The sequence below is a fragment of the Stenella coeruleoalba genome, assembly GCF_951394435.1.
Source record: "Stenella coeruleoalba genome assembly, chromosome: 17".
Lineage (NCBI taxonomy): Eukaryota > Metazoa > Chordata > Mammalia > Artiodactyla > Delphinidae > Stenella > Stenella coeruleoalba.
The window spans coordinates 50,059,535-50,081,162 of NC_137163.1; the positions used below are offsets into that span (position 1 = coordinate 50,059,535).

A 21,628-nucleotide genomic window follows, 5' to 3' on the forward strand; every position below is an offset into this window, starting at 1 on the left:
ATGCCATATGGTTTGAAACACAGTTTGTAGCCATTTCAGACTGCTTTCCTTCACTTAATAATATGCATTTATTTCCTCGTCTTTTTGTGACTTGGTAGCTCATTTCTTTTTATTACTGAGTAATATTCCATTGTATGGATGTGTCACAGTTTGCTTACCTGTTCACCTATTGAAGACTTCTTTGTTGCTTCCAGTTCTTGGCAATTATGAGTAAAGTTAGTATAAATGTGTGTGGGCTGGTTTTTGTGTGGACATTAATTTTCAACTTATTTGGCTAAATACCTGGGAGTATAATTTTGCTGATCATAAGGTAAGCCTATGGTTAGCTTTTTAAGAAACTACCAAACTATCTTCAAAGTGGCTAAACCATTTTGCATTACCACCAACAATGAATGGAAGTTACTGTTCCTCTACAACTTTGTCAGGATTTGGTGTTGTCAGTGTTCTGGATGTAACCATTCTAATACGTGGTTTCTCAAATTTTTAACTTGCAATTCCCTAATGCCATGTGAAGCTGAGCATATTTTTGTATGCTTATTTGCCATCTGTACATCTTCTTTTGTGAGATGACTGTTTAGATCTTTGCACCAACTTTTAATTGAGTTGCTATTTTAAAGGTTCTTTGTATATTTTGGATTACAAGTCTTTTATCAGATATGTTTTCAAATATGTTGTCTCAGTCTGTGGCTTGACATTCCATTCTCTTTTTAGTGTATTTTGCAGAGCAGAAGTCTTAATTTTAGTAAGGTAGAACTTACCAATTATTTTCATTTCTATATTGTGCTTTTGTTGTTATATCAAAAAAACATTGCCAAACAGAAGGTCACTTAGAATTTCTCCTATGTTATCTTCTAAAATTTTAATAGTTTGGCATTTACATTTAGGTCAATGATCCATTTTGAGTTTGTTTTTGGGAAAGGTGTAAAATCTATATTCATTTTTTTACATGTGGATGTTCAGTTGTTCCAGCACCACTGGTTGGAAAGACCATTCTATCTCCACTACCTTTGATCTTTTGTCAAAGATCAGTTGCCTATGTGCGTGGGTAAATTTTGGTGCTCTTTATTCTGCTTCATTGATCTATGTGTCTATTCATAAACCAATATCACACTTTCTTGATTACTGTGGTTTAGAGTAAGTCTTGATATCAGATAGTGTCAGTTTTCTGATTTTATTCTTCTTCTTCAGTATTATGTTGTGTTTTCAGAGTCTCTTGCCTTCCCACATAAACTTTAGAATCGGTTTGCCATTACAGGCATTCCTCAGAGATATTCTGTGTTCAGTTCTAGATCAACAAAATAAAGAGAATATAGCAATCAAGCTCATATAGCAATCAAGCGATGTCTTGAAATTTTTGGTTTCCCAGTGCATATAAAAGTTGTTTACACTATATTACAGTTTATTAAGTGTTCAGTAGCATTATGCCCAAAAGCACAATGAGCATGCCTTAGTTAAAAGTACTTTATTGATAAAACATGCTAACCTTCAGCTGTTGATGGCTACTGACTGCTCAGGGTGGTGGTTGGTGAAAGTCAAGGTGGCTGAGGCAAGTTCTTAAAAGAAGACAACAATGAAGTTTGCCACATTGATTTACTCTTCCTTGTATGAATAATTTCTCTCTAACATGCAGCGCTGTTTGTAGCATTTACCCACAGTAGCACTTTCAAAATTGGAGTCAAGTCTCTCAAACCCTGCCACTGTTTTAACAACCAAGTTTATGTCATATTCTGAATGCTGTTTTTTTTGTTATGTCAATAATCTTCATAGCATCTTCACCAAGAGTAGATTCCATTTCAAGAAACCACTTTGCTCATCAGTAAGAACCAACTTCTCATCATTTAAAGTTTTATCACGGGATTGCAGCAATTTAATCACATCTTTAGGCTCATGTTTCATTTTAATTCTCTTGTTATTTCCACCACATCTGCAGTTACTTCCTCCACTGAAGTCTTGAACCACTCAAAGTCATCCATGAGGACTGGAATCAATTTCTTCCAAACTCCTGTGAATATTGATATTTTATCTCTTTCCATGAATCACAAATGTTCTTAATGGCATAAAGAATGGTGAATCCTTTCCAAAACATTTTCAGTTTACTTTACCCAAATCCTTCAGAGGAATCACTATCTATGGCAGCTATAGCCCTACAAAATGTATTTCTTAAATAATAAGACTTGAAAGTTGAAATCACTCCTTGTTCCAAGGGCTGCAGAATGGATGTTGTGTTAGTAGGCATGAAAACAACATGAATCTTGTATATCTCCATCACAGGTCTTGGGTGACCAGGTGAATTGTTAATAAGCAGTAATATTTTGAAAGAAATCTTTTTTCTGAGCACTAGGTCTCAACAGTGGGCTTACAGTATTCAGTAAACCATGTTGTAAACAGATGTATTGTCATCCAGGCTTTGCTGTTTTACCCATAGAGCACAGGCAGAGTAGTTTTAGCATAATTTTAAGGGGCCGAGGATTTTTGAAATAGCAAATGAACATTGGTTTCAACTTAAAATCACCAGCTGCATTATCCACTAGCAAGAGAATCAGCTTATCCTTTCAAGCTCTGAAGTCAGGCAATAAGTTCTCTTCTCTAGCTATGAATGTCCTAGATAGCATCTTCTTCTAATATAATAAAGCTGTTTCATCTACATTGAAAATTTAATGTTTAACGTAGCAATGTTTATTAATTATCTTGGCTAGATCTGGATAACTTGCTGAAGCTTCTGTATCAGCACTTGTTGCTTCACTTTGTGCTTTTATGTTATGGATATAGCTTCTTTCCTTCTTTCCTTAAACCTCATATACCAACCTCTGTTAGCTTCAAACTTTTCTTCGGCTAGATCTGGATAACTTGCTGCAGCTTCTGTATCAGCACTTGTTGCTTCACTTCGTGCTTTTATGTTATGGATATAGCTTCTTTCCTTAAACCTCATATACCAACCTCTGTTAGCTTCAAACTTTTCTTCTTCAGCTTCCTCACCTGTCTCAGCCTTCACAGAATTAAAGAGAGTTAGGGCCTTTCTCTGAATTAAGCTTTGGTTTAAAGGAATATTGTGGCTGGTTTGATCTATGTAGACCATTAAAACTTCCTCCATATAAGCAATAAAGCTGTTTTGCTTTCTTATTATTTGTGTGTTCACTGGAGTAGCACTTTTAATTTCCCTCAAGAACTTTTCATTTACTTTCATAGCTTAGCTAACCATTTGGGGCAGAGGTCTAGCTTTTGTCCTATCTCAGCTTTTGACATGCCTTCTAAACCTAATCATTTATTACTTTTACTTAAAGTGAGAGATGTGTGATTTTCCCCTCACTTGAATACTTAGAGACAGTTGTTAGGTAATTAATTGGTCTAATTTCAATATTGTTGGGCCTCAGGAAATAGGGAGGCCCAGTGAGAGAGAGAGCAATAGTGGAATGTCAGGTCAATGGAGCAGTCAGAACACAGACAACATTTCTTAACTTCACTGTTTTATGTGGGAGTGGTTCATGTTACCCCAAAACAATTACAGTAGTAACATCAAAGATCACTGTCACAGATCACCATAACAAATATAATAATAATTTAAAAGTTTGAAATATTGCGAGAATTACCAAAATGTGACACAGAGACACAGTGAGCAAATGCGTTTTGAAAAATGGTGCCAATAGACTTCCTCAACATAGGATTGCCACAAACCTTCAATTTATAAATAACACAATATCTGTGAGGCACAATAAAACAGGGTATGCCGGCACCCATGAAATAATTTAGCAGGACTTTTATTGTGAACGCCTTGAATATACAGATCATTCTGGGGAGAACTGACATCTTAATATTGATTGTTACCATTAATGAACATGAATATTTCCCCATTTGTTTAGGTTTCTGATTTCTTTCCTCAGAATTTTATACTTTTAATCTTATAAATCTTTTGTATATATCTTAGTCCATTTGGACTTCTATAACAAAATACCATGAGTGGCTTATAAACAGCAGAAATTTATTTCTCACAATTCTGGAGGCTGGGAGTCTGAGATCAAGGTGCCAGCATAGTTGGTGCCCTCTTCTAGGTCACAAACTTCTTGGATATTCACATACATAGCAGAAGGGCTAGAGATATTTGTGGGACACTAATCCCATTCATGAAGGTTCCATCTTCATGACCTAAGGACTTCCCAAAGGTCCCATCTCCTAATATTATCATCTTTGTGGGTTAGGATTTTAACATATGAATTTTAGGGGGACAAATATTCAAACCATACTCACATATTTTGGATAGATTTATTTCTAAGGATTTCTTTAAATATTTTTTGTACTATAAATTGTATTGTGTTTTAGATTTCAAATGCTAAATGTTTATTACTGATATATAAGATAGCAATTGACTTTTGTATATTAACCTTGTAGCCTAGAATTTTGCTATAAATCACTCATTAGTTCAGGATATTTTTTTGGTCAGTTCATTTATATTTTCTACATAGAAAATCATGTCATCTGAAAACAAGGATAGTTGTTGTTTTTTTTAATTCCCAATCTGTATTGCTTTTATTTCCTTTGCTTATTTTATTGCATTAGCTACTGCTTTCAGTGCAATGTTGAATAGGAGTGCTGGGAGCAGACATCATTGCCTTTTTCCTAGTCTTTAAGGGAAAAGCATGTAATTCCTCACCATTAAGTATAATATAAGCTACAGGCTTTTTGTTAGATGTTTAATCAAGTTGAGGAAGTTCTCCCATTCCTAGTTTGCTGAATATTTTTAGTATGAGTGGGAGTTGTCTTTTGTCAAATGCTTTTTCTGTATCTATGCTATGATTGTATGTTTTTTCTTCTTTAGCCTTTTAATGTGATTGATTTGCTTAATTAATTTTCAAATGTGGAATGAGACTCTCATGCCTGGGCTAAATCCCACTTTGGCATGGTGAATAATTCTTTATATACATTGTAGAGTTTGATTTGCTAATTTTTGTTTAGGATTCCTACATCTATGTTCATGAGTAATATTGATAAGCGGTTTTCCTTTCTTGTAACGTCTTTATCTGGTTTTGGTAGTAGGGTAATGCTAGTTTCATAGAATGGGTTAAGAATTCTATTTTCTGGAAGAAATTTAGAGAATTGGTATGATTTCTTCCTGAAATGTTTAGTAGACTTCACCAGTGTAACCGTTTAGACCTAGTTCTTTTTTTTTTTTTTTTTGGAAGGGTATTAATTTCTAATTCAATTTATTTAATTGATATAGGACTGTTCAGATTACCTATTTCTCTTTGTAGAAGTTTTTATAGATTGTGTCTTTTAAAGGAGTTGTTCTGTTAAATCAGTAATAGCCTTTATAGGCTGCCTTAACAAAAACCTTGGTGGCTTAGACATCAGGAATTAAATTTCTCACAGTTTAGGAGCTTAGAAGTCTAAAATTGAGGTGCTGTCAGTGTCCTTTTCTGGTAAGGCCTCTTTTCCTGGTTTTTAGATGGCCACCTTCTCACTGTGTCCTTATCTGTGTCCTTTATAGGTCAGTTTTAGACCTATAAAGCTTACACAACTATGTTTCCTCTGTGTATGGTTGGAGAGAAAGAGATTTCTGGTGTCTTCTTCTCTTCTTATAAGGACACCAGACATACAGAATTAGGGTCCAACCTGTGACTTTATTTACTATCAAGTACCTCCTTAAAGTCCCTATCTCTGAATACAGTTACATTGAGAGTTAGGGCTTTAATATATGAATTTGGAGGTACACAATTCAGCCCATGACATCATCTAAGTTATCACATTTATGGACATACACTTGTTCATAGTATTCTTTTATCATCCTTTTAATATTCATGGTATCAGTACTGATGTGTCTTCTTTCATAACTGATAATAATTTGTGTCTTTTTTTTTTTATTTAGTCTGGCTAGAGGTTTATTAGTTATATTAATCTTTTCAGAGAAATGGCTTTAATTTTTTTTTCTGTATTGTTTTCCTGTTTTCAGTTTCATTGATTTCTGTTCCAACTTTATTTTTCTTCTGTTTGCTTTTTTTCCCCTAATTTCCTAAGATGATAGTTTAGATTAATTACTTTTATCTTTCTTTGCCTCCTAATATGCATTTAATGCTATATATTGTATTTTAAGCACTGTTTTTGCTGCATCCCACAAATTTTGATAAGTTGTATTGTCGTTTTAATTTAGTTCAAGTAATATTAAAATTTCCTTGAGATCTTCGTTCTTTGACTCACATGTTACTGATAAGTATGCTGCTGTATCTCCAAGCATTTTGAGATTTTCCCTAGTATTCTTGGTGAATGTTCCATGTGAGATTGAGAGTAATGAGTATTCTGCTGGTTTTGGATGAAGTGTTCTATACATGTTGATTAGATAAAGTTGATTAATGATGCTGTTCAGTTCAACTATATCCTTACTATTTTCTATCAGCAGGGTCTGTCAATTACTGATAGAGTGGTGTTGAAGTCTCCAACAAATGGTACACTTGCCTTTTTCTTCTTGAAGTTCTATCAGTTTTTGCCTCATTTATTTTGTTGCTCTGTTGTTAAACATATATATATTAAGGTTTGTTACACCTTGGAAAAATTGACACCTTTATCATTATGTAATGCCCCTCTTTATCTCTGATAATTTACTTTGCTCTGAGGAAGATTTTGTCTGAAAATAATATAGCTACTATGGTTTTATTTTGATTATTGTAGCATGGTATATTTTTTATCCTCCTATTTTTAACTATCAAAATCTACATATGTAAGGTGAGTTTCTTGTAGACAACATAAAGTTGGGGATTTTTTTTTTTTAAATCCACTCTTATCGTCTTTATCTTTTCATTGGTATATTTAGGCTATTCACATTCCAAGTAGTTATTTATATAGTTAAATTAATATCTACTATATTTGTAACTTTTTGCTGCCCATTGCTGTTGTTCTTTGTTTTGTGGATTTTGTTTTGCTTTTGTTTTTATATTTCCTCTTTTTCTACCTTTTCTGGTCATATTGAGCATTGTATATGTTACCATTTTCTATTAGCATATCAATATTCTTCTTGCTTGGTTCATATACTTCTTGCTTAGATGGTTTTTGAGGAGAAGTCTAATTGAATTGGTATCTTTGTTCCTCTGTAGATAAGGTGTTTTTCCCCCCTCTGGCTTCATTCAAGGTTTTATCTTTGTCTTTGGTTTTCTGCAGTTTGAATATAATATGTCTGCATGTAGATTTTTTCTCTGAAAGTCCTGGATCTGTGGTTTGGTGTGTGACATTATTTGAAATATGTCTCTGTTCATATCTCTCTTCTTCTTCTAGTATTCTCATTATGTTCTGTTACACTTAAATGTCCCATAGTTCTTGGATGCTCTGTTCTGTTTTCCAGCCTTTTTTTTTTTTCCTTTGCTTTTCAATTTGGGAAGTTTCAACTGAGTTATTTTCAAGTTCACTGATTCTTCCCTTGGTTATATAGTCTTATGATGAACCTGTCAGAGACATTTCTATTAATATATATATAAATATATATATTTTTTTTTAGCATTTCCTTTTAATTCTTTCTTGTAGTTTCCATCTCTCTGCTTATATTACTCATGTGTTTTTTTCTTGTTGTCCACTTTTCCCATTAGAACCCTTAGGATGCTGATCATATTTAATTCAAATTTCTGATCTGATAATTCAAAATCTCTGCCATAAAGAGTCTGGTTCTAATGATTCTTTTGTCTCTTCAGTCTGTGTTTTCTCTTGACTTTTAGCATGTTATTAATTTTTTTTGAAAGCCAGACATGATATATTGGGTCATGAAACTGAGATAATAAGCCTTTAGTGTGAAGTTTCATGTTCATCTGCTTAGGAGTTTGGCTGTTTATTTTTTCTTGTAGCTGTAGGTGTTGGAAGCTTCATTTTCTTCTACTGGCCTAGTTTTTGTCTCCCATGTTGTCTCTGAATATCCTAGAAGCTCTTTCTTAAATAAACTTTGTGTCTTGCAGCTTTCTAACTTGTAATCCACTGTTATTATACTGAGCCTTGTTGGTGTAGTGTAAAGTATTGGGGTGAGGAAGCAGTCTATAATCCTGTGATTAAATGTCAGTTTTTTAGGTGGACTTGACTTTTGGGGATCTTACACCCAGAATATTAGCATAGCCTTTTACTTCTTTTCTTCTACTATATCAGACAGGAATGATTCAGGGACTTTTGCTTCTGATTCTTCGTACTCTTCTGTGTCTCCAGTTTTGGGGGTGGAACTTTGCCCTGTAACTGCAATTCTCTGATGGAGCTATGAAGTGTTGTTTAGTTTTTGTTTGCTTAGCTTTTTTGTCTTATTGTGAGGTTGGGAGTGACAGCTTCCAAGCTCTTTACATGTCAGAACAGAAACTGGAAATTTTTTACAAGATCAATATACAAAGTAAACCGGCACACACACAGAGTATAATCTTTACAAAAATAACATTTAAAATAGACACAAAAGTATGAGTAAAGAATAAATCTACAAAAGATGTGTAAGCCCTTTAAGAAGAAAATTAGGAACTTTTATTGAAAGACATAAAAAGACCAAAAATAAATGTAGAGATATATTTTGCTCTTAATAGAAACTCTCAATATAATGAAAGTTCAGATCTTCCACAAATTCAATGCAATTTTAACAAAATTCCCAGTAATATTTTTTGTATAATTTAACAAACTGACTCAAAAATCTCTGAGGATTAGTGAAGGCCCAATATTAATCAAAATGTTCCCACTTACTAGATATGAAGACTTTCTTTAAATCAATACAAATTAAGGCAATATGTGGTGTTAGCACAGAGATAGACAAATAGTCCAACAGTGCAGACAAATGATCACAGAAATAGACCATTCATGTATTAAAAAATTGATTTATGCCAGAGCAGTCCTTGTAGATCAGTGAGGAAAGGATGGGCTATTTTACTTATTAACTTATTCTGTGATAATTGGTTATCTATACAGAAAACAATGAAATTAGGTTCTTACCTCATGCCATAGAAAAATCAATAAATACCAACTGGATTAAAGTATAATCAATTTTAGACCTATAAAGCTTACACAACTATGTATATTGATATTTATTTTTTTCCATTTCAGATTTTATTCTTTTTCTGACCTGATTTCCAAACTCTTGACAGTGTACCCTGTTTAGTGTCTCTGCATCCTTAGGTACTACCTACACCATTCAATTTTAAAAGAAAGAAAGAGAGAAACTAAGAGCCATTAGGTTCAGAACAGATCATAGTTCAATCTATGTTGTATCCCTATACTGACAATTGTCTCAGTTAGTTTTGAATTTTCAAATAATTAGGTGTTTATCCCTGTAAACTTCCAGATTATTTTTTAATGTTTGATTATTGATATGCACATAATGTGGTCAAGAGTTTTGGAGTAAGAAAAGTCTGGATTTTCATTCTGGCTCTGATACTTGCTACCTGTAAAACCAGGATCAAGTTACTTATTTTTCCAAGTCTCATTTTCCCTGTGTGTAAAGTGAGTATTGTAACAATACCTGCCTCACAGGCTTAGGAGACAATAAGTCAGATAGTAGGGAAAAAAACCAAAAACAGCATAGTGCTTGAAACTCAGCGTTTAATAAATGCCGATTATTATCTTAACTCCTTTAATTTATCAAACAAATCCCAGAAATTGTTGAGAATATTATAACAGGATAAGAGAAAGTTGGGAGTGAGAGCTAAAGATATTACCTTCTAAAGTTAATATATATAAGGTGTTAAGAAGTTGCCTTGTATATAATAGGTAGTAAATAGTATCATTTGCTACTACTTTTTTTTTTTTTTACTATGTTTAGGAAAATAAATACAAAATATGACATTGGAGCTCAAAATGATTACAGAATGTGCCATTACAGAATAAAGACAGGAGTTGGAATGGGGGTGGTAGAATCTAGGTTTTATTAGATTGCAAACTCATTATGAGTCAACAGTATAATGTGGCTCAAAAAGAAAAGCTAGACTGTCCATAGTAGATTTATAGAAAGCAAAGTGTTCAAAGCAGTGGAGATGCTAATTTTATCTCTGCTTTGTTGGCCATGCCTTACCTGATGTATCTTTTTTTCTTTGGGCCACCACATTTTCTGCTGCTTCTTGACAAATTAATGTACACTTCTAAAAAGAAATCAAAATACTAAGAGATCTTGAATGCAGGTTGCATGAGGAAGAGCTCAAGATTAGAGACAAGTATTCTTAACATGATGGAAAGAATATTTAAGGGAGAAATTTCCTGTTATTTTCAAATACTTAAATATCTTTTTTATTTTAATTAATTAATTTATTTTTGGCTGCATTGGGTCTTCCTCGTTGCACGGCTTTCTCTAGTTTCAGTGAGCAGGGCCTACTCTTCATTATGGTGCATGGGCTTCTCATTGCGGTGGCTTCTCTTGTTGTGGAGCACAGGCTCTAGGCATGTGGGCTTCAGTAGTTGTGGTACACAGGCTCAGTAGTTGTGGCTCGTGGGCTCTAGAGTGCAAGCACAGTAGTTGTGATGCACGGGATTAGTTGCTCCGCAGCGTGTGAGATCTTCCCAGACCAGGGCTTGAACCCGTGTCCCCTGCATTGGCAGGCGGATTCTTAACCACTGTGCTACCAGGGAAACCCTATTTTCAAATACTTAAAGGCTTTAAGAGAAATCTAATATTTTGAGCTATCAGAAAATTAAATCATCCATCCTACAATTCTTTTTTCATCATTGGAAACATATAAACCAGGAAATTTATTCACTTGTCAGGGAAATTAGAGAACATTTGTGGAATGGTTGGAAAGTTCAATTATATAACTTTAAGATCTCTTCCTATCTTTAAAATGTGGGATTGAAAGGAACTTTCTATAATCAGTCCATTTAAAGGGAATGTCTAGGCCCCTACGCCTTCCACTTAAATGACCTCAATGTTTGATGCCTAGAAATGGGAACTTCTGAGGTTGTATCACTTACGTATTCTTAGGGATATATATAACTTTGGCTGATGCATACTATATATGCTGGTTATAACTGTAATACAAGTACTGGTGACCATTCATCTCTTACTTGAATTTTTATGATCAATTTCCTTTTGACAAATTTTGCTTCTTGGATAATCAGGTGTATTTAATTCAATAAATGATTATTGAACAGCATTATGTGGCAGAACTGTCAATAGACAGATGAGTTAGGCAAGGCCCCTGCTCCCATGGAGAATGTAGTCTAGTATGGGAGACAGGTATGTAAGTGAATAATTGTAAAATAGTATATTGTATGTTACTTCAAGACCATACAGGAGCTCCATTTAATCAGAGAACATATCCATTTTATGCTCCCCAGCACCTAGTAGAGTGTCTGCTGTGTATTAGGTCCTCAAAAAATAGTTGTTGAAAAAATTAATGAATTTTTAGTAGTCTTTGGTTAAACTTTATTCAAAATAATAATAGGATCTTAATGAGTAACATCATTTTTTATCAAGTAGATATTTATTTCTCAGGTTTACTGAATATTATATAAAGTAGATTTAGCCTAAATTCCTTTTCTCTATAAAATATGAACTCCAAAATAATAACATATAATAAATGACCAATGGGATAGGTAATCAACTGCCAGATGCATCTATTTTAAAAAATTATAGTATATTACTGGACATATACCCTGAGAAAACCATAATTCAAAGACTCATGTACCAAAATGTTCATTGCAGCTCTATTTACAATAGCCAGGAGATGGAAACAACCTAAGTGTCCATCATCAGATTAATGGATAAAGAAGATGTGACACATATATAGAATGGAATATTACTCAGCCATAAAAAGAAACGAAATTGAGCTATTTGTAATGAGGTGGATAGACCTAGAGTCTGTCATACAGAGTGAAGTAAGTCAGAAAGAGAAAGACAAATACCGTATGCTAACACATATATATGGAATTTAAGAAAAAAAAATGTCATGAAGAACCTAGGGGTAAGACAGGAATAAAGACACAGACCTACTAGAGAACGGACTTGAGGATATGGGGAGGGGAAAGGGTAAGTTGTGACAAAGCGAGAGAGAGGCATGGACATATATACACTAACAAACGTAAGGTAGATAGCTAGTGGGAAGCAGCCGCATAGCACAGGGAGATCAGCTTGGTGCTTTGTGACCACCTGGATGGGTGGGATAGGGAGGGTGGGAGGGAGGGAGATGCAAGGGGGAGGAGATATGGGAACATATGTATATGTATAACTGATTCACTTTGTTATAAAGCAGAAACTAACACACCATTGTAAAGCAATTATACTCTAATAAAGATGTAAAAAAAAATTATAGTATATTAATGAGTATTCATAATGTATTAGTGGATCTGATAGTATTATGTTATATTATATTAAATTAATTAGTATTGATTTTCCCAGTAAATTCTTCCTTTAGCTAAACTTGATTTTAAATCCATGCTTCTGTGACTACTAAGGATACAACCCTAAAAGTTATTATTTTACTTTAACAATATATGCAGAAAAAAGAAAGCTAGAAATTGCTAAAGAATAAGGAGTTCCTTCCCAGAGATATTTCTCACCATTCTCTCTAAACCCAATGAGCTCACTGAACTTGATTATCCTATTGACAAACTTGTGTATCCAGAGGATACACAGCAAGCTGAGAAACAGAAACTATTTAAATAAGACCCAAAGTAATATGTACCTAGGTCTGCCCTACCTGGAAAGCTAGCATCTTTGGAAATAGTTAAATATTTAATGTTAGCTTTCCTAGAGGGACTCCATAGTCAATCTCCACTCTGATGATTTCTTGTATTTTAAAAAAACGTGAAGTCACATCAACTATACAAACATAATATGGGTAAAAGTAAGTTAGTCTATTTAGTTCTCCTCTGATAGAACATTTTAATACATTCTGAATAAGGATCTGCTAATAATTTAAATATGTAGTTTATTATTTTTACTCTGTTATATTCTTAGAAATTGTCTACTTTCCTAGTTATGATAAATTCCATTTACTTGCTAATCTTTTTTAATAAAATGTTAGTATGCTTTTCTGAACAACTATTTTTATTTATTGAATTGAGTAAATGGTATTTAACCCTGGTCATACCAAAATATCTTGACATAAGCATATCATATAACTTCTGTATCTTAACTAAATACCGAAGTATTCAGTTTTATTTTTCTTACTTTGAAAATTAGAGATAAAACAGTACCCAAAATTTGAAAAAGATTGATCACTCTATCAAAATTTTAGGAGGAAAGAGTCATTATTAGTATGTAGAATTTTTATTGAAGAAATTGGTATGCATCCAATGATACTGAAACTAGAGAATTCTGACTTTACATAGTAATTTTAGGCATTGGGTAACATGTACTGTCTCCTGAATACCTAAACAGAGTTTACTTGATTTGAAAATGATGAAACCTTTGGCAATGTCCTTGTTACACATTTCCCATAACTTCTATTCAAATGAACAAATATTTGATTATTTTACATTTCATATTAATTTATTTTACAGAACTAATGAAGCAAAATAATTCCTACAGTTCCATGAGTAAAGAAAACACATACATATTTTGGTAGAGTTTTGTTAATAAGCCTCTTTCTCCCCAGATTTATTGTTTCTCTAAACGTCAAATTCTAACACTTTTTAAAATTACCCTAGAAATAGTGAAGTAAACTTAATATCTCACTTATCATGGAGAAATTTATGTATTGCTATTGAGAACTGTAAAGCAGAGTTCAAGCTTCTTTTAACTTTGAATATGTAATACCAAACACCAAAATATTTAGTTTTTTTCTTACTTTCATGTTAGAGGTAAATTAATACTCTAATTTTGGAAAACAGTCATCACTCTATTAAAAACTTGAAAGGGAAATACTCCATTATTAGTACCTAAATTTTTTATTAAATGAATTGGTAGCGATTCAATGAAATTAAACCTAGAGAATCCTGACCTTACACAGTAACCTTAAAAATAAATTAACATACTTTGCCTTCAGTACCAATTATTCTGATGAACAATGATGTCTTGAATTTCCCACTTCATCAATTTTATTATGCAGGGTTGTATAAGACATGATTGTTAAAGATTATATATATGTGTGTATATATATATATATATATATATATATATATATATATATATATATATATATATATATATATATATATTTTAGGTAAATGTTACAAAATTTACCAAACTGAAGGCTTAAAAGAATGAGTGAAATAGCATAATGAAAAAACCCAATAGAGAATTCAAAAAATGAAAACAATTGTCTTATTAAAATGGAAAATATGTTCACTATAACCACTCTATTTCCACAAAAAAAGACAAAGTAAAAGCACTTTAAAATTAAATTAGTTTGTTTTTCAAATATAACCTTCATTTTATTTATTTTATAGTATTGTCTTTATTTTGCAAGTATATATTAACAATTTTGTGTATTACGTATTAGAATATTAAGAATAACAGTGTTTACTCTTAATATCATATGATGTCTCTGTGCTCTTTATTATTGTATTAGTAAATACAAAATATCTCTCAATGGCATAAAATTTCTAAGTTGGTTTTTGTGTGTACCTAATTCAGAATTCCAGCTCTAACTCTGAAGTACACTAATGTGTCTTGTATTTTTTTAAAATTTTTATGGGAGTATAGTTGATTTACAATGTTGTGTTAGTTTCAGGTGTACAGCAATGTGAATCAGCCATGTATATATATATATGTATATCTGTTCTTTTTCAGATTATTTTCCCACATAGGTCACCACAGAATACTGAGTAGAGTTCCCTGTGCTATACAGTAGGTCCCTATTAGTTACGTATTTTATACATATCAGTGTGTATATGACAGTCCCAATCTCCCAATCTATCACTGCCCCCCACGTTTCTCCTCTGGTAACCACAATTTTGATTTTGAGGTCTCTGAGTCTGTTTCTATTCTGTAAATGTTTATTTGTATTATTTTTTATGATATTCCACATATATTTGTCTTTCTCTTACTTACTTCATTTAGTATGATAATCTCCAGGTCCATCCATGTTGCTGCAAATGACATTATTTCGTTCTTTTTTATGGCTGAGTAATATTCCATTGTATACATGTACCACATCTTCTTTATCAATTCTTCTGTCAATGGACATTTAGGTTGCTTCCATGTCTTAGCTATTGTAAATAGTTCTGCAATGAACACTGGAGTGCAGTAAGTGGGAATGTAAATTGGTACAACCATTATGGAGAACAGTACGGCGGTTCCTTAAAAAACTAAGTATAAAACTACCGTATGAACCAGCAATCCCACTCCTGGGCATATATTGGGAGAAAACTGTAATTTGAAAATATACTTATGTCTTGTATTTATGAATGACATCACAAATATTGTAGTTAAGCACATTTTGGAAATTCATCAGTACATAGCTTTGAAAAACACAGTGATGTGTTTTCAAGTCAAAGTGGTACTCCACATTTATTATTCTTTATTATATTATATTACTTCATTTTTCTCAGAACCACTGTGTACTTATATACATATACTAACATGATTTCATTTTTCTTTGCTGTAAGGTTACCCTTTATTTGAATATAAAATGATTTCTCCATTACATACTGAATCCAACACTAATTCCTATTAACAATATCCTCAGAACGTATACTGAATTTGTCTAATTCTTCATATCTCCATGACAACCACTCTAGTACATTTCTCTAATCTCACTTGCTCAAACTTCCAAAATGTTTGGTTCCAATCTTGTCCCCCTAGTCATTTTTCATCAGAAGCAGTGATCTTTGTAAACTGGAAAAATACCAGGATACGTCTCTGCTTAAAACTCTTCAGTGGTTTCCTTTCACAGAACATAACCCACTCCCTACCAATTCTCTTTCATTTCATACCACTGTTCTGAGCATTCATTTTGCACCAGTTCACAAAGCAGTCCCATTCTCTGAACTGGCCAAGTTTGTTTGCGCTGCTCACTATTCTTTCTGGATGGAAATTCAGTGCTAGGCATGCATGGCTCCTTTTGTCATTGAAATCCCATTTATCATCTACTTATCTCGCCTCCTCACCCTTCATTTATAACCATCTATAATTGTATTTTTTATTGTTTATCTCTTACCACTAAAATATATAAGTTCTACAAGATCAGAGTCTTATTCACAGTTTTATGTCTATCACCTACAGCAGTACCTATTATGTAGTACATTCTTTCAAATGCTTGTCATAAAAATACTTGCCCACTAATGATGGGCTTCTGCGATCTGATAAGGTGGAAAGAAAATAAAAGACTATAAGGAAAATTAATTTAGACAAAATTCAAATTTACAACATTAATCTGCATGCATCGGCCATCAAATAGGTAATATAGAAAAGAAAGCATAAACAAAGTAAAAAGACAACCCTCAGAATGGGAGAAAATATTTGCAAATGAAGCAACTAACAAGGGATTAATCTCCAAAATATACAAACAGCTCATGCAGTTCAATATCAAAAAAACAAAAAACCCAATCAAAAACTGAGTGGAAGATCTAAATAGACATGTTGCCAAAGATATATAGATGGCCAAAAAGCACATGAAAAGACGCTCAGCATCACTAATTATTAGAGAAATGCAAATCAAAATGACAATGAGTCATCACTTCACACCAGTCAGACTGGCCATCATCAAAAAATCTACAAACAATAAATGCTGGAGAAAAGGGAACCCTCTTACACTGTTAGTGGGAATGTAAATCGGTACAGCCACTATGGAGAACAGTATGGAAGTTCCTTAAAAAACTAAAAATAGAGCTACCATATTATCCAGCAACCCCACTCCTAGGCATATATGCGGAAAAACCATACTTTGAAAAGTTACATGCAACCCAGTGTTCTTTGCAGCACTATTTACGATAGCCAGGACATGGAAACAACCTAAATGTCCATCAACAGAGGAATGGATAAAGAATATGTGGTACATATATATACAACAGATTATTACTCAGCCTTAAAAAATAATGAAATAATGCTATTTACAACAACATGGATGGACCTAGAGATTGTCATACTGAGTGAAGTAAGTCAGACAGAGAAAGACAAATATATGATATTGCTTATATGTGAAATCTAGAAAAAAAGGGTACAAATGAACTTATTTACAAAACAGAAGTAGAGTCGCAGATGTAGAAAACATACTTATGGTTACCAAGGTATAAGTGGGGGGGAGGGATAAACTGGGAGATCAGGATTAACATATACACACTACTGTATATAAAATAGATAACTTATAAGAACCTACTGTATAGCACAGGGAACTCTACTGAACACTCTGTAATGGCCTATGTGAAAAAAGAATCTTAAAAAAGAGTGGATATATGTATATGTATAACAGATTCACGTTGCTGTACACCTGAAACTAGCACAACATTGTAATACAACTATACCGTAATAAAAATAAATTAAAAAATAAAAATACATATGAAAAAATTAAAAAAATAATAATTCTTTAGCAAACAGACCTATGGTTGCCAAGAGGAAGGGGGAGTGGAGGAGGGATGGATTGGGAGTTTGGGATTAGCAAACACAGACTATTTTATATATATATATATATATATATATATATATATATATATATATATATATATATATATATAACTGAACTGCCTTGCTGTACACCAGAAACCAACACAAAATTGTAAATCACTATACTTCAATAAAGTAATTTTTTTTTACAAAAGAAAACAAAACCAGTAATTTAGAGATTAACAAGCTAAACAAAGTTGTTGATGCCCCAATATAGTTTACTCTTTTTCAAAAGAGAGTTCAAAGCATCACACTAAATGGGATACAAAGTTAAAACAAACAAACAAAACACTAAAACAACAAAAGATTTCATAACTTTCTCCCTGAGCAGGCATGAATTCTTTTGCTCTATCCATCCTTTGTCTCAGATAAAAAATAATAATAATAATAATGGTGTCTTCCTTGACACTTCCTTTTCCCTCAGAGCTCGTGTCCAGCCATCAGTACATCTTGGCAAGTGTACCTTTAAAATATATCCAAAATCCAACTATTTCTCAATATCTCCACTGGTACTCCCCTGGCCCAAAGCAGTATCATTTCTCACCTGAAAATTTGCAAGAGTTCTCAGTGGGTGTCCCTACTCCTGCTCCACTTCAATATATTTTCCACATAAAGCTCGATCATTTCTTTAAAGCATAAGTCAAATGTCACTTTTCTGCTCATGACGCTCCAGTTTTTTCCTCTCAGTTGGAGCAAAAGCCAAACTCCTTACAGTGGTCAACAAGCCCCTATCTCATTTGATTCTCTGTTGCTTTTCTGACCTCATATCTTGGCACTTGCCCTCTGTCTCTGCTCAAACTATACCAGCCACCTTGCCATTCTTCGAACTTGCCGAGCATCTCTCCACATCAGGGCCTTTCACTTGCCATTTCTTCTTCCTGGAATACTCCCTGCCCCAACTCCATTTCACTTGGTTCACTTCATCATTTTCTTTATGTATAGTAAATGATACTTATCATCAAATAGTCATTGTAAGTCTGGTCTATGATACATATTAGAAATAGTGAAAACCTTGTTTCAGATGTGTGGCCTAGCTTAGAATTTAATATAACTGATTCTTGAGTGAGAATGTTTGGGATGAAAAACTAGCTCTGCCCTTCTAAATTTTCTTTAAATTCCTCTAAATCTCAACTTCTTGCTTTGTGAGATAGGTATACATGTCCATCTCACTGGGTTACTCAGGGGATATATAAGATATTGTGAAATGCTTGCCTGGCTCATAGTAATTAATTAATTCCATTATTATTATGTCAGTATGATTCCTGCCTAATGTTTGTAATTATCCTGACATAGTTACAATTGTGTGAAAAATATAATCTGCATACTATATTTGCACCAGAAGTTATATCTTAAATATTTTTACATACAGCTAAATAGCTTTAAAACAACAAAATCAAATTTTGCTCTTTCAAATTTCAAATCCTGTGTATATTATGGCATGCAATAGAGACACCATGATTTGCATATCATCTAGCCTCCAATTCTCTTTCATTATTGCGCTGCAATAATAAAAATGCATTGCAATAATAAAATAATAATATTCACCTGAATATTATACCCTCCTATGCATTAAGACAGCCCCTTAGTGAAATTCATGGATTCACGGGTGTAAGATTATTGGTTGAAGTGGTCTGAAACTTAGTTATAACTCTTATGAAATTTACTCATTACTTTTCACAAAGATGGTATGAACTTATACTACCACAATATAAAATACTTACATATATATAAATTTGTTTCATTTATGTTCTATTTAGAAAAAATAGAAAAATAAATGATAAAAGAGAAATATCTGATCAGTGCTAGAGAAAAATACTTATATCTTTTTCCATTTGTTATTAACCTCAAGACAAATAAGCTAATAATGTCCAAGTTACTTCTTTAAATTCATATAACTGTTAAATATTTGTATTAAAAAGCTATTCACTCTCATTGCTTTATTTTGACTAGAAATAAGTATATAAGAAAACAATTGAATATCAGGAACTGTAATTAAATGACATTTTCTTTAAAAACTGAGAAATAATTTTGTATCCACTGATTTGTTGTTCATGGATAAGAGCATAAAGACATTGTTTGAAAGCAGCGTGTGTGCACAAAATACTGTGCCCCTAAAAGTAATTATTACCAGACAGAAATTGAATTTTTTATTTCAGCTTGAAACTGTTGCACCTGTTTGATCATTTGGCAAAGCTGCCTTTCTATTGTTGTTCAGGAGACAAAGTGACTGATTGATCTAATTACCCTAGTGTTAACCATTCTGCAGAGAAGATCTTCTCATTTATAGCCTTGGTAGATGAGTACTATATTGCTGAGAATTAAATGACCCAGCACAGGGAAATCTAGCTATAGAGACAGAAGGAATTAATTTCTTTCCTACTTAATATGAGACGTTTTTCTAATTTTTTACTCAACTGAATAGAGGAAAATATGTAATAAACCAATCTATAATAAGTCAGATTATATATAATAAAGCCATACTGATTACCCTTTTTTCTAAATTTCAGTATAAAGAACGTAACTCCAAAAGTAGGAGACCCTGAAACCCGTAAAGCTATTCGTCGTGCCTTTGACGTGTGGCAGAATGTAACTCCTCTGACGTTTGAAGAAGTTCCCTACAGTGAATTAGAAAATGGCAAACGTGATGTGGATATAACCATCATTTTTGCATCTGGCTTTCATGGAGACAGTTCTCCCTTTGATGGAGAGGGAGGGTTTTTGGCACATGCCTATTTCCCTGGACCAGGAATTGGGGGAGATACTCATTTCGACTCAGATGAGCCATGGACACTAGGAAATCCTAATCATGATGGTAAGTGCATAGTTTTTTTCATTATAAATACTTTTATTTTTGGATGCCCAAGTGATTTACTAATTTAAAAACTTAAACTAAACAAATAATTTGTTTTTAAAATTACCGAAAAATACATGAGGCTTTTTATAACATTTTAGAACAAGAATTTGTACGAGTCATTAGACAATAATAGTTTTTCATGTGGCTTTTGATTAAAGATTAGAACTTTACAGTGTATTCTATAAATGCTTTAAAGTGAATTTTGTTTTCTATAAAGAGTCATTTAAAAGTTTCTGTAGTATTCAAGTCATGGGACACACATTAAGTAAATTATGCTATTTTTTTACACTTAATTCCAGTGTTTCCACTTGAAACTTAACCCTGATTGACATTGGTGGTGTAGCTTCTACCATATCTTTTCTGTTTATTTTTTTCCATTATAACCTTTCTAATCTGTAAGTTTTCTCCTTCTCTTTTGTCTCATAATTTCCTTGGTCTCCCAATCTGACATATTCTTGTATGATATCTTTATAGAAACCAGATTCTTGCAAATCTATTCCAACATATCTATCAGTTTTCTAATCCTTATAGTTATTCTAATATGCAAAAATAATGTAAAAATTAAAAACTCAACAGCTAAAAGTATCGTTACTTGATATAAGAAGCATGTGTTTCTTCCTAGGCAACAATTTTGTGTTTAAAAAATATTCATAGAATTATAGGATTCTAGAGTTATAAGATTCTTAAGTCACCATCTCTCATAATTCTTGTAATCAATACTTAAATATTTTACTTTTTCACCACAGTAGAATGTTGAAAATACAAGTGTGCATTGTTTAATGACAACTAATCAGCTAATAAAACTCTTAATTCCTCCTTGATGAGTTAAGCCCAGCCGTCAAATTAAGCTTTGTTAGTTCCTTAGAAGGTTTAGTTAGCTGGATTAATGTAATAGTCTTGCATGTTTAGAACATGTAGGGTTCAAACACATTATGGATAGAATGAATTAGTTGAGTTAAACTTGAAATAACATTAATTTTCAAAGAGAAAAATATAATAAATAACTGTTCATGTTTTCCAAAAGGAAATAAAATATCTAGTATTGAACAAAATGATTTTTGTATTGTTATTAATAGGTGTATTTGCTATAATATAAAATTATGATTTCATTTTTAAGAACTGGTTTGGAGACTAATGGCAGCTATGTTGGGAGGATTCACTATACTGGAATGAAAGTCAGATACTTTGGAGTCAAACAGACGTACATTCCTGGCTAAATGTTCAGTAGCTCAATAACCTGCTAACATACTGTATACTTGATTTCATTCTTTACCTTGTATTGCAGGGCTGGGGACATTGTAAGGAGAAGTGCT

The 21,628-nt window shown here is 32.7% G+C and overlaps 1 protein-coding gene across 1 annotated transcript in view; it reads left to right on the forward strand.

The window, feature by feature from the left end:
• Positions 1-21,628, forward strand: part of MMP16 (matrix metallopeptidase 16) — a gene marked incomplete at its 3' end in the record, with an annotated part of 341,610 nt that overhangs the window by 165,386 nt on the left and 154,596 nt on the right. The window contains exon 4 of the mRNA XM_079902241.1: positions 19,969-20,273. Coding sequence (XP_079758367.1) covers positions 19,969-20,273 — 305 coding nt within the window. The remainder of the gene's footprint in view (positions 1-19,968; positions 20,274-21,628) is intronic.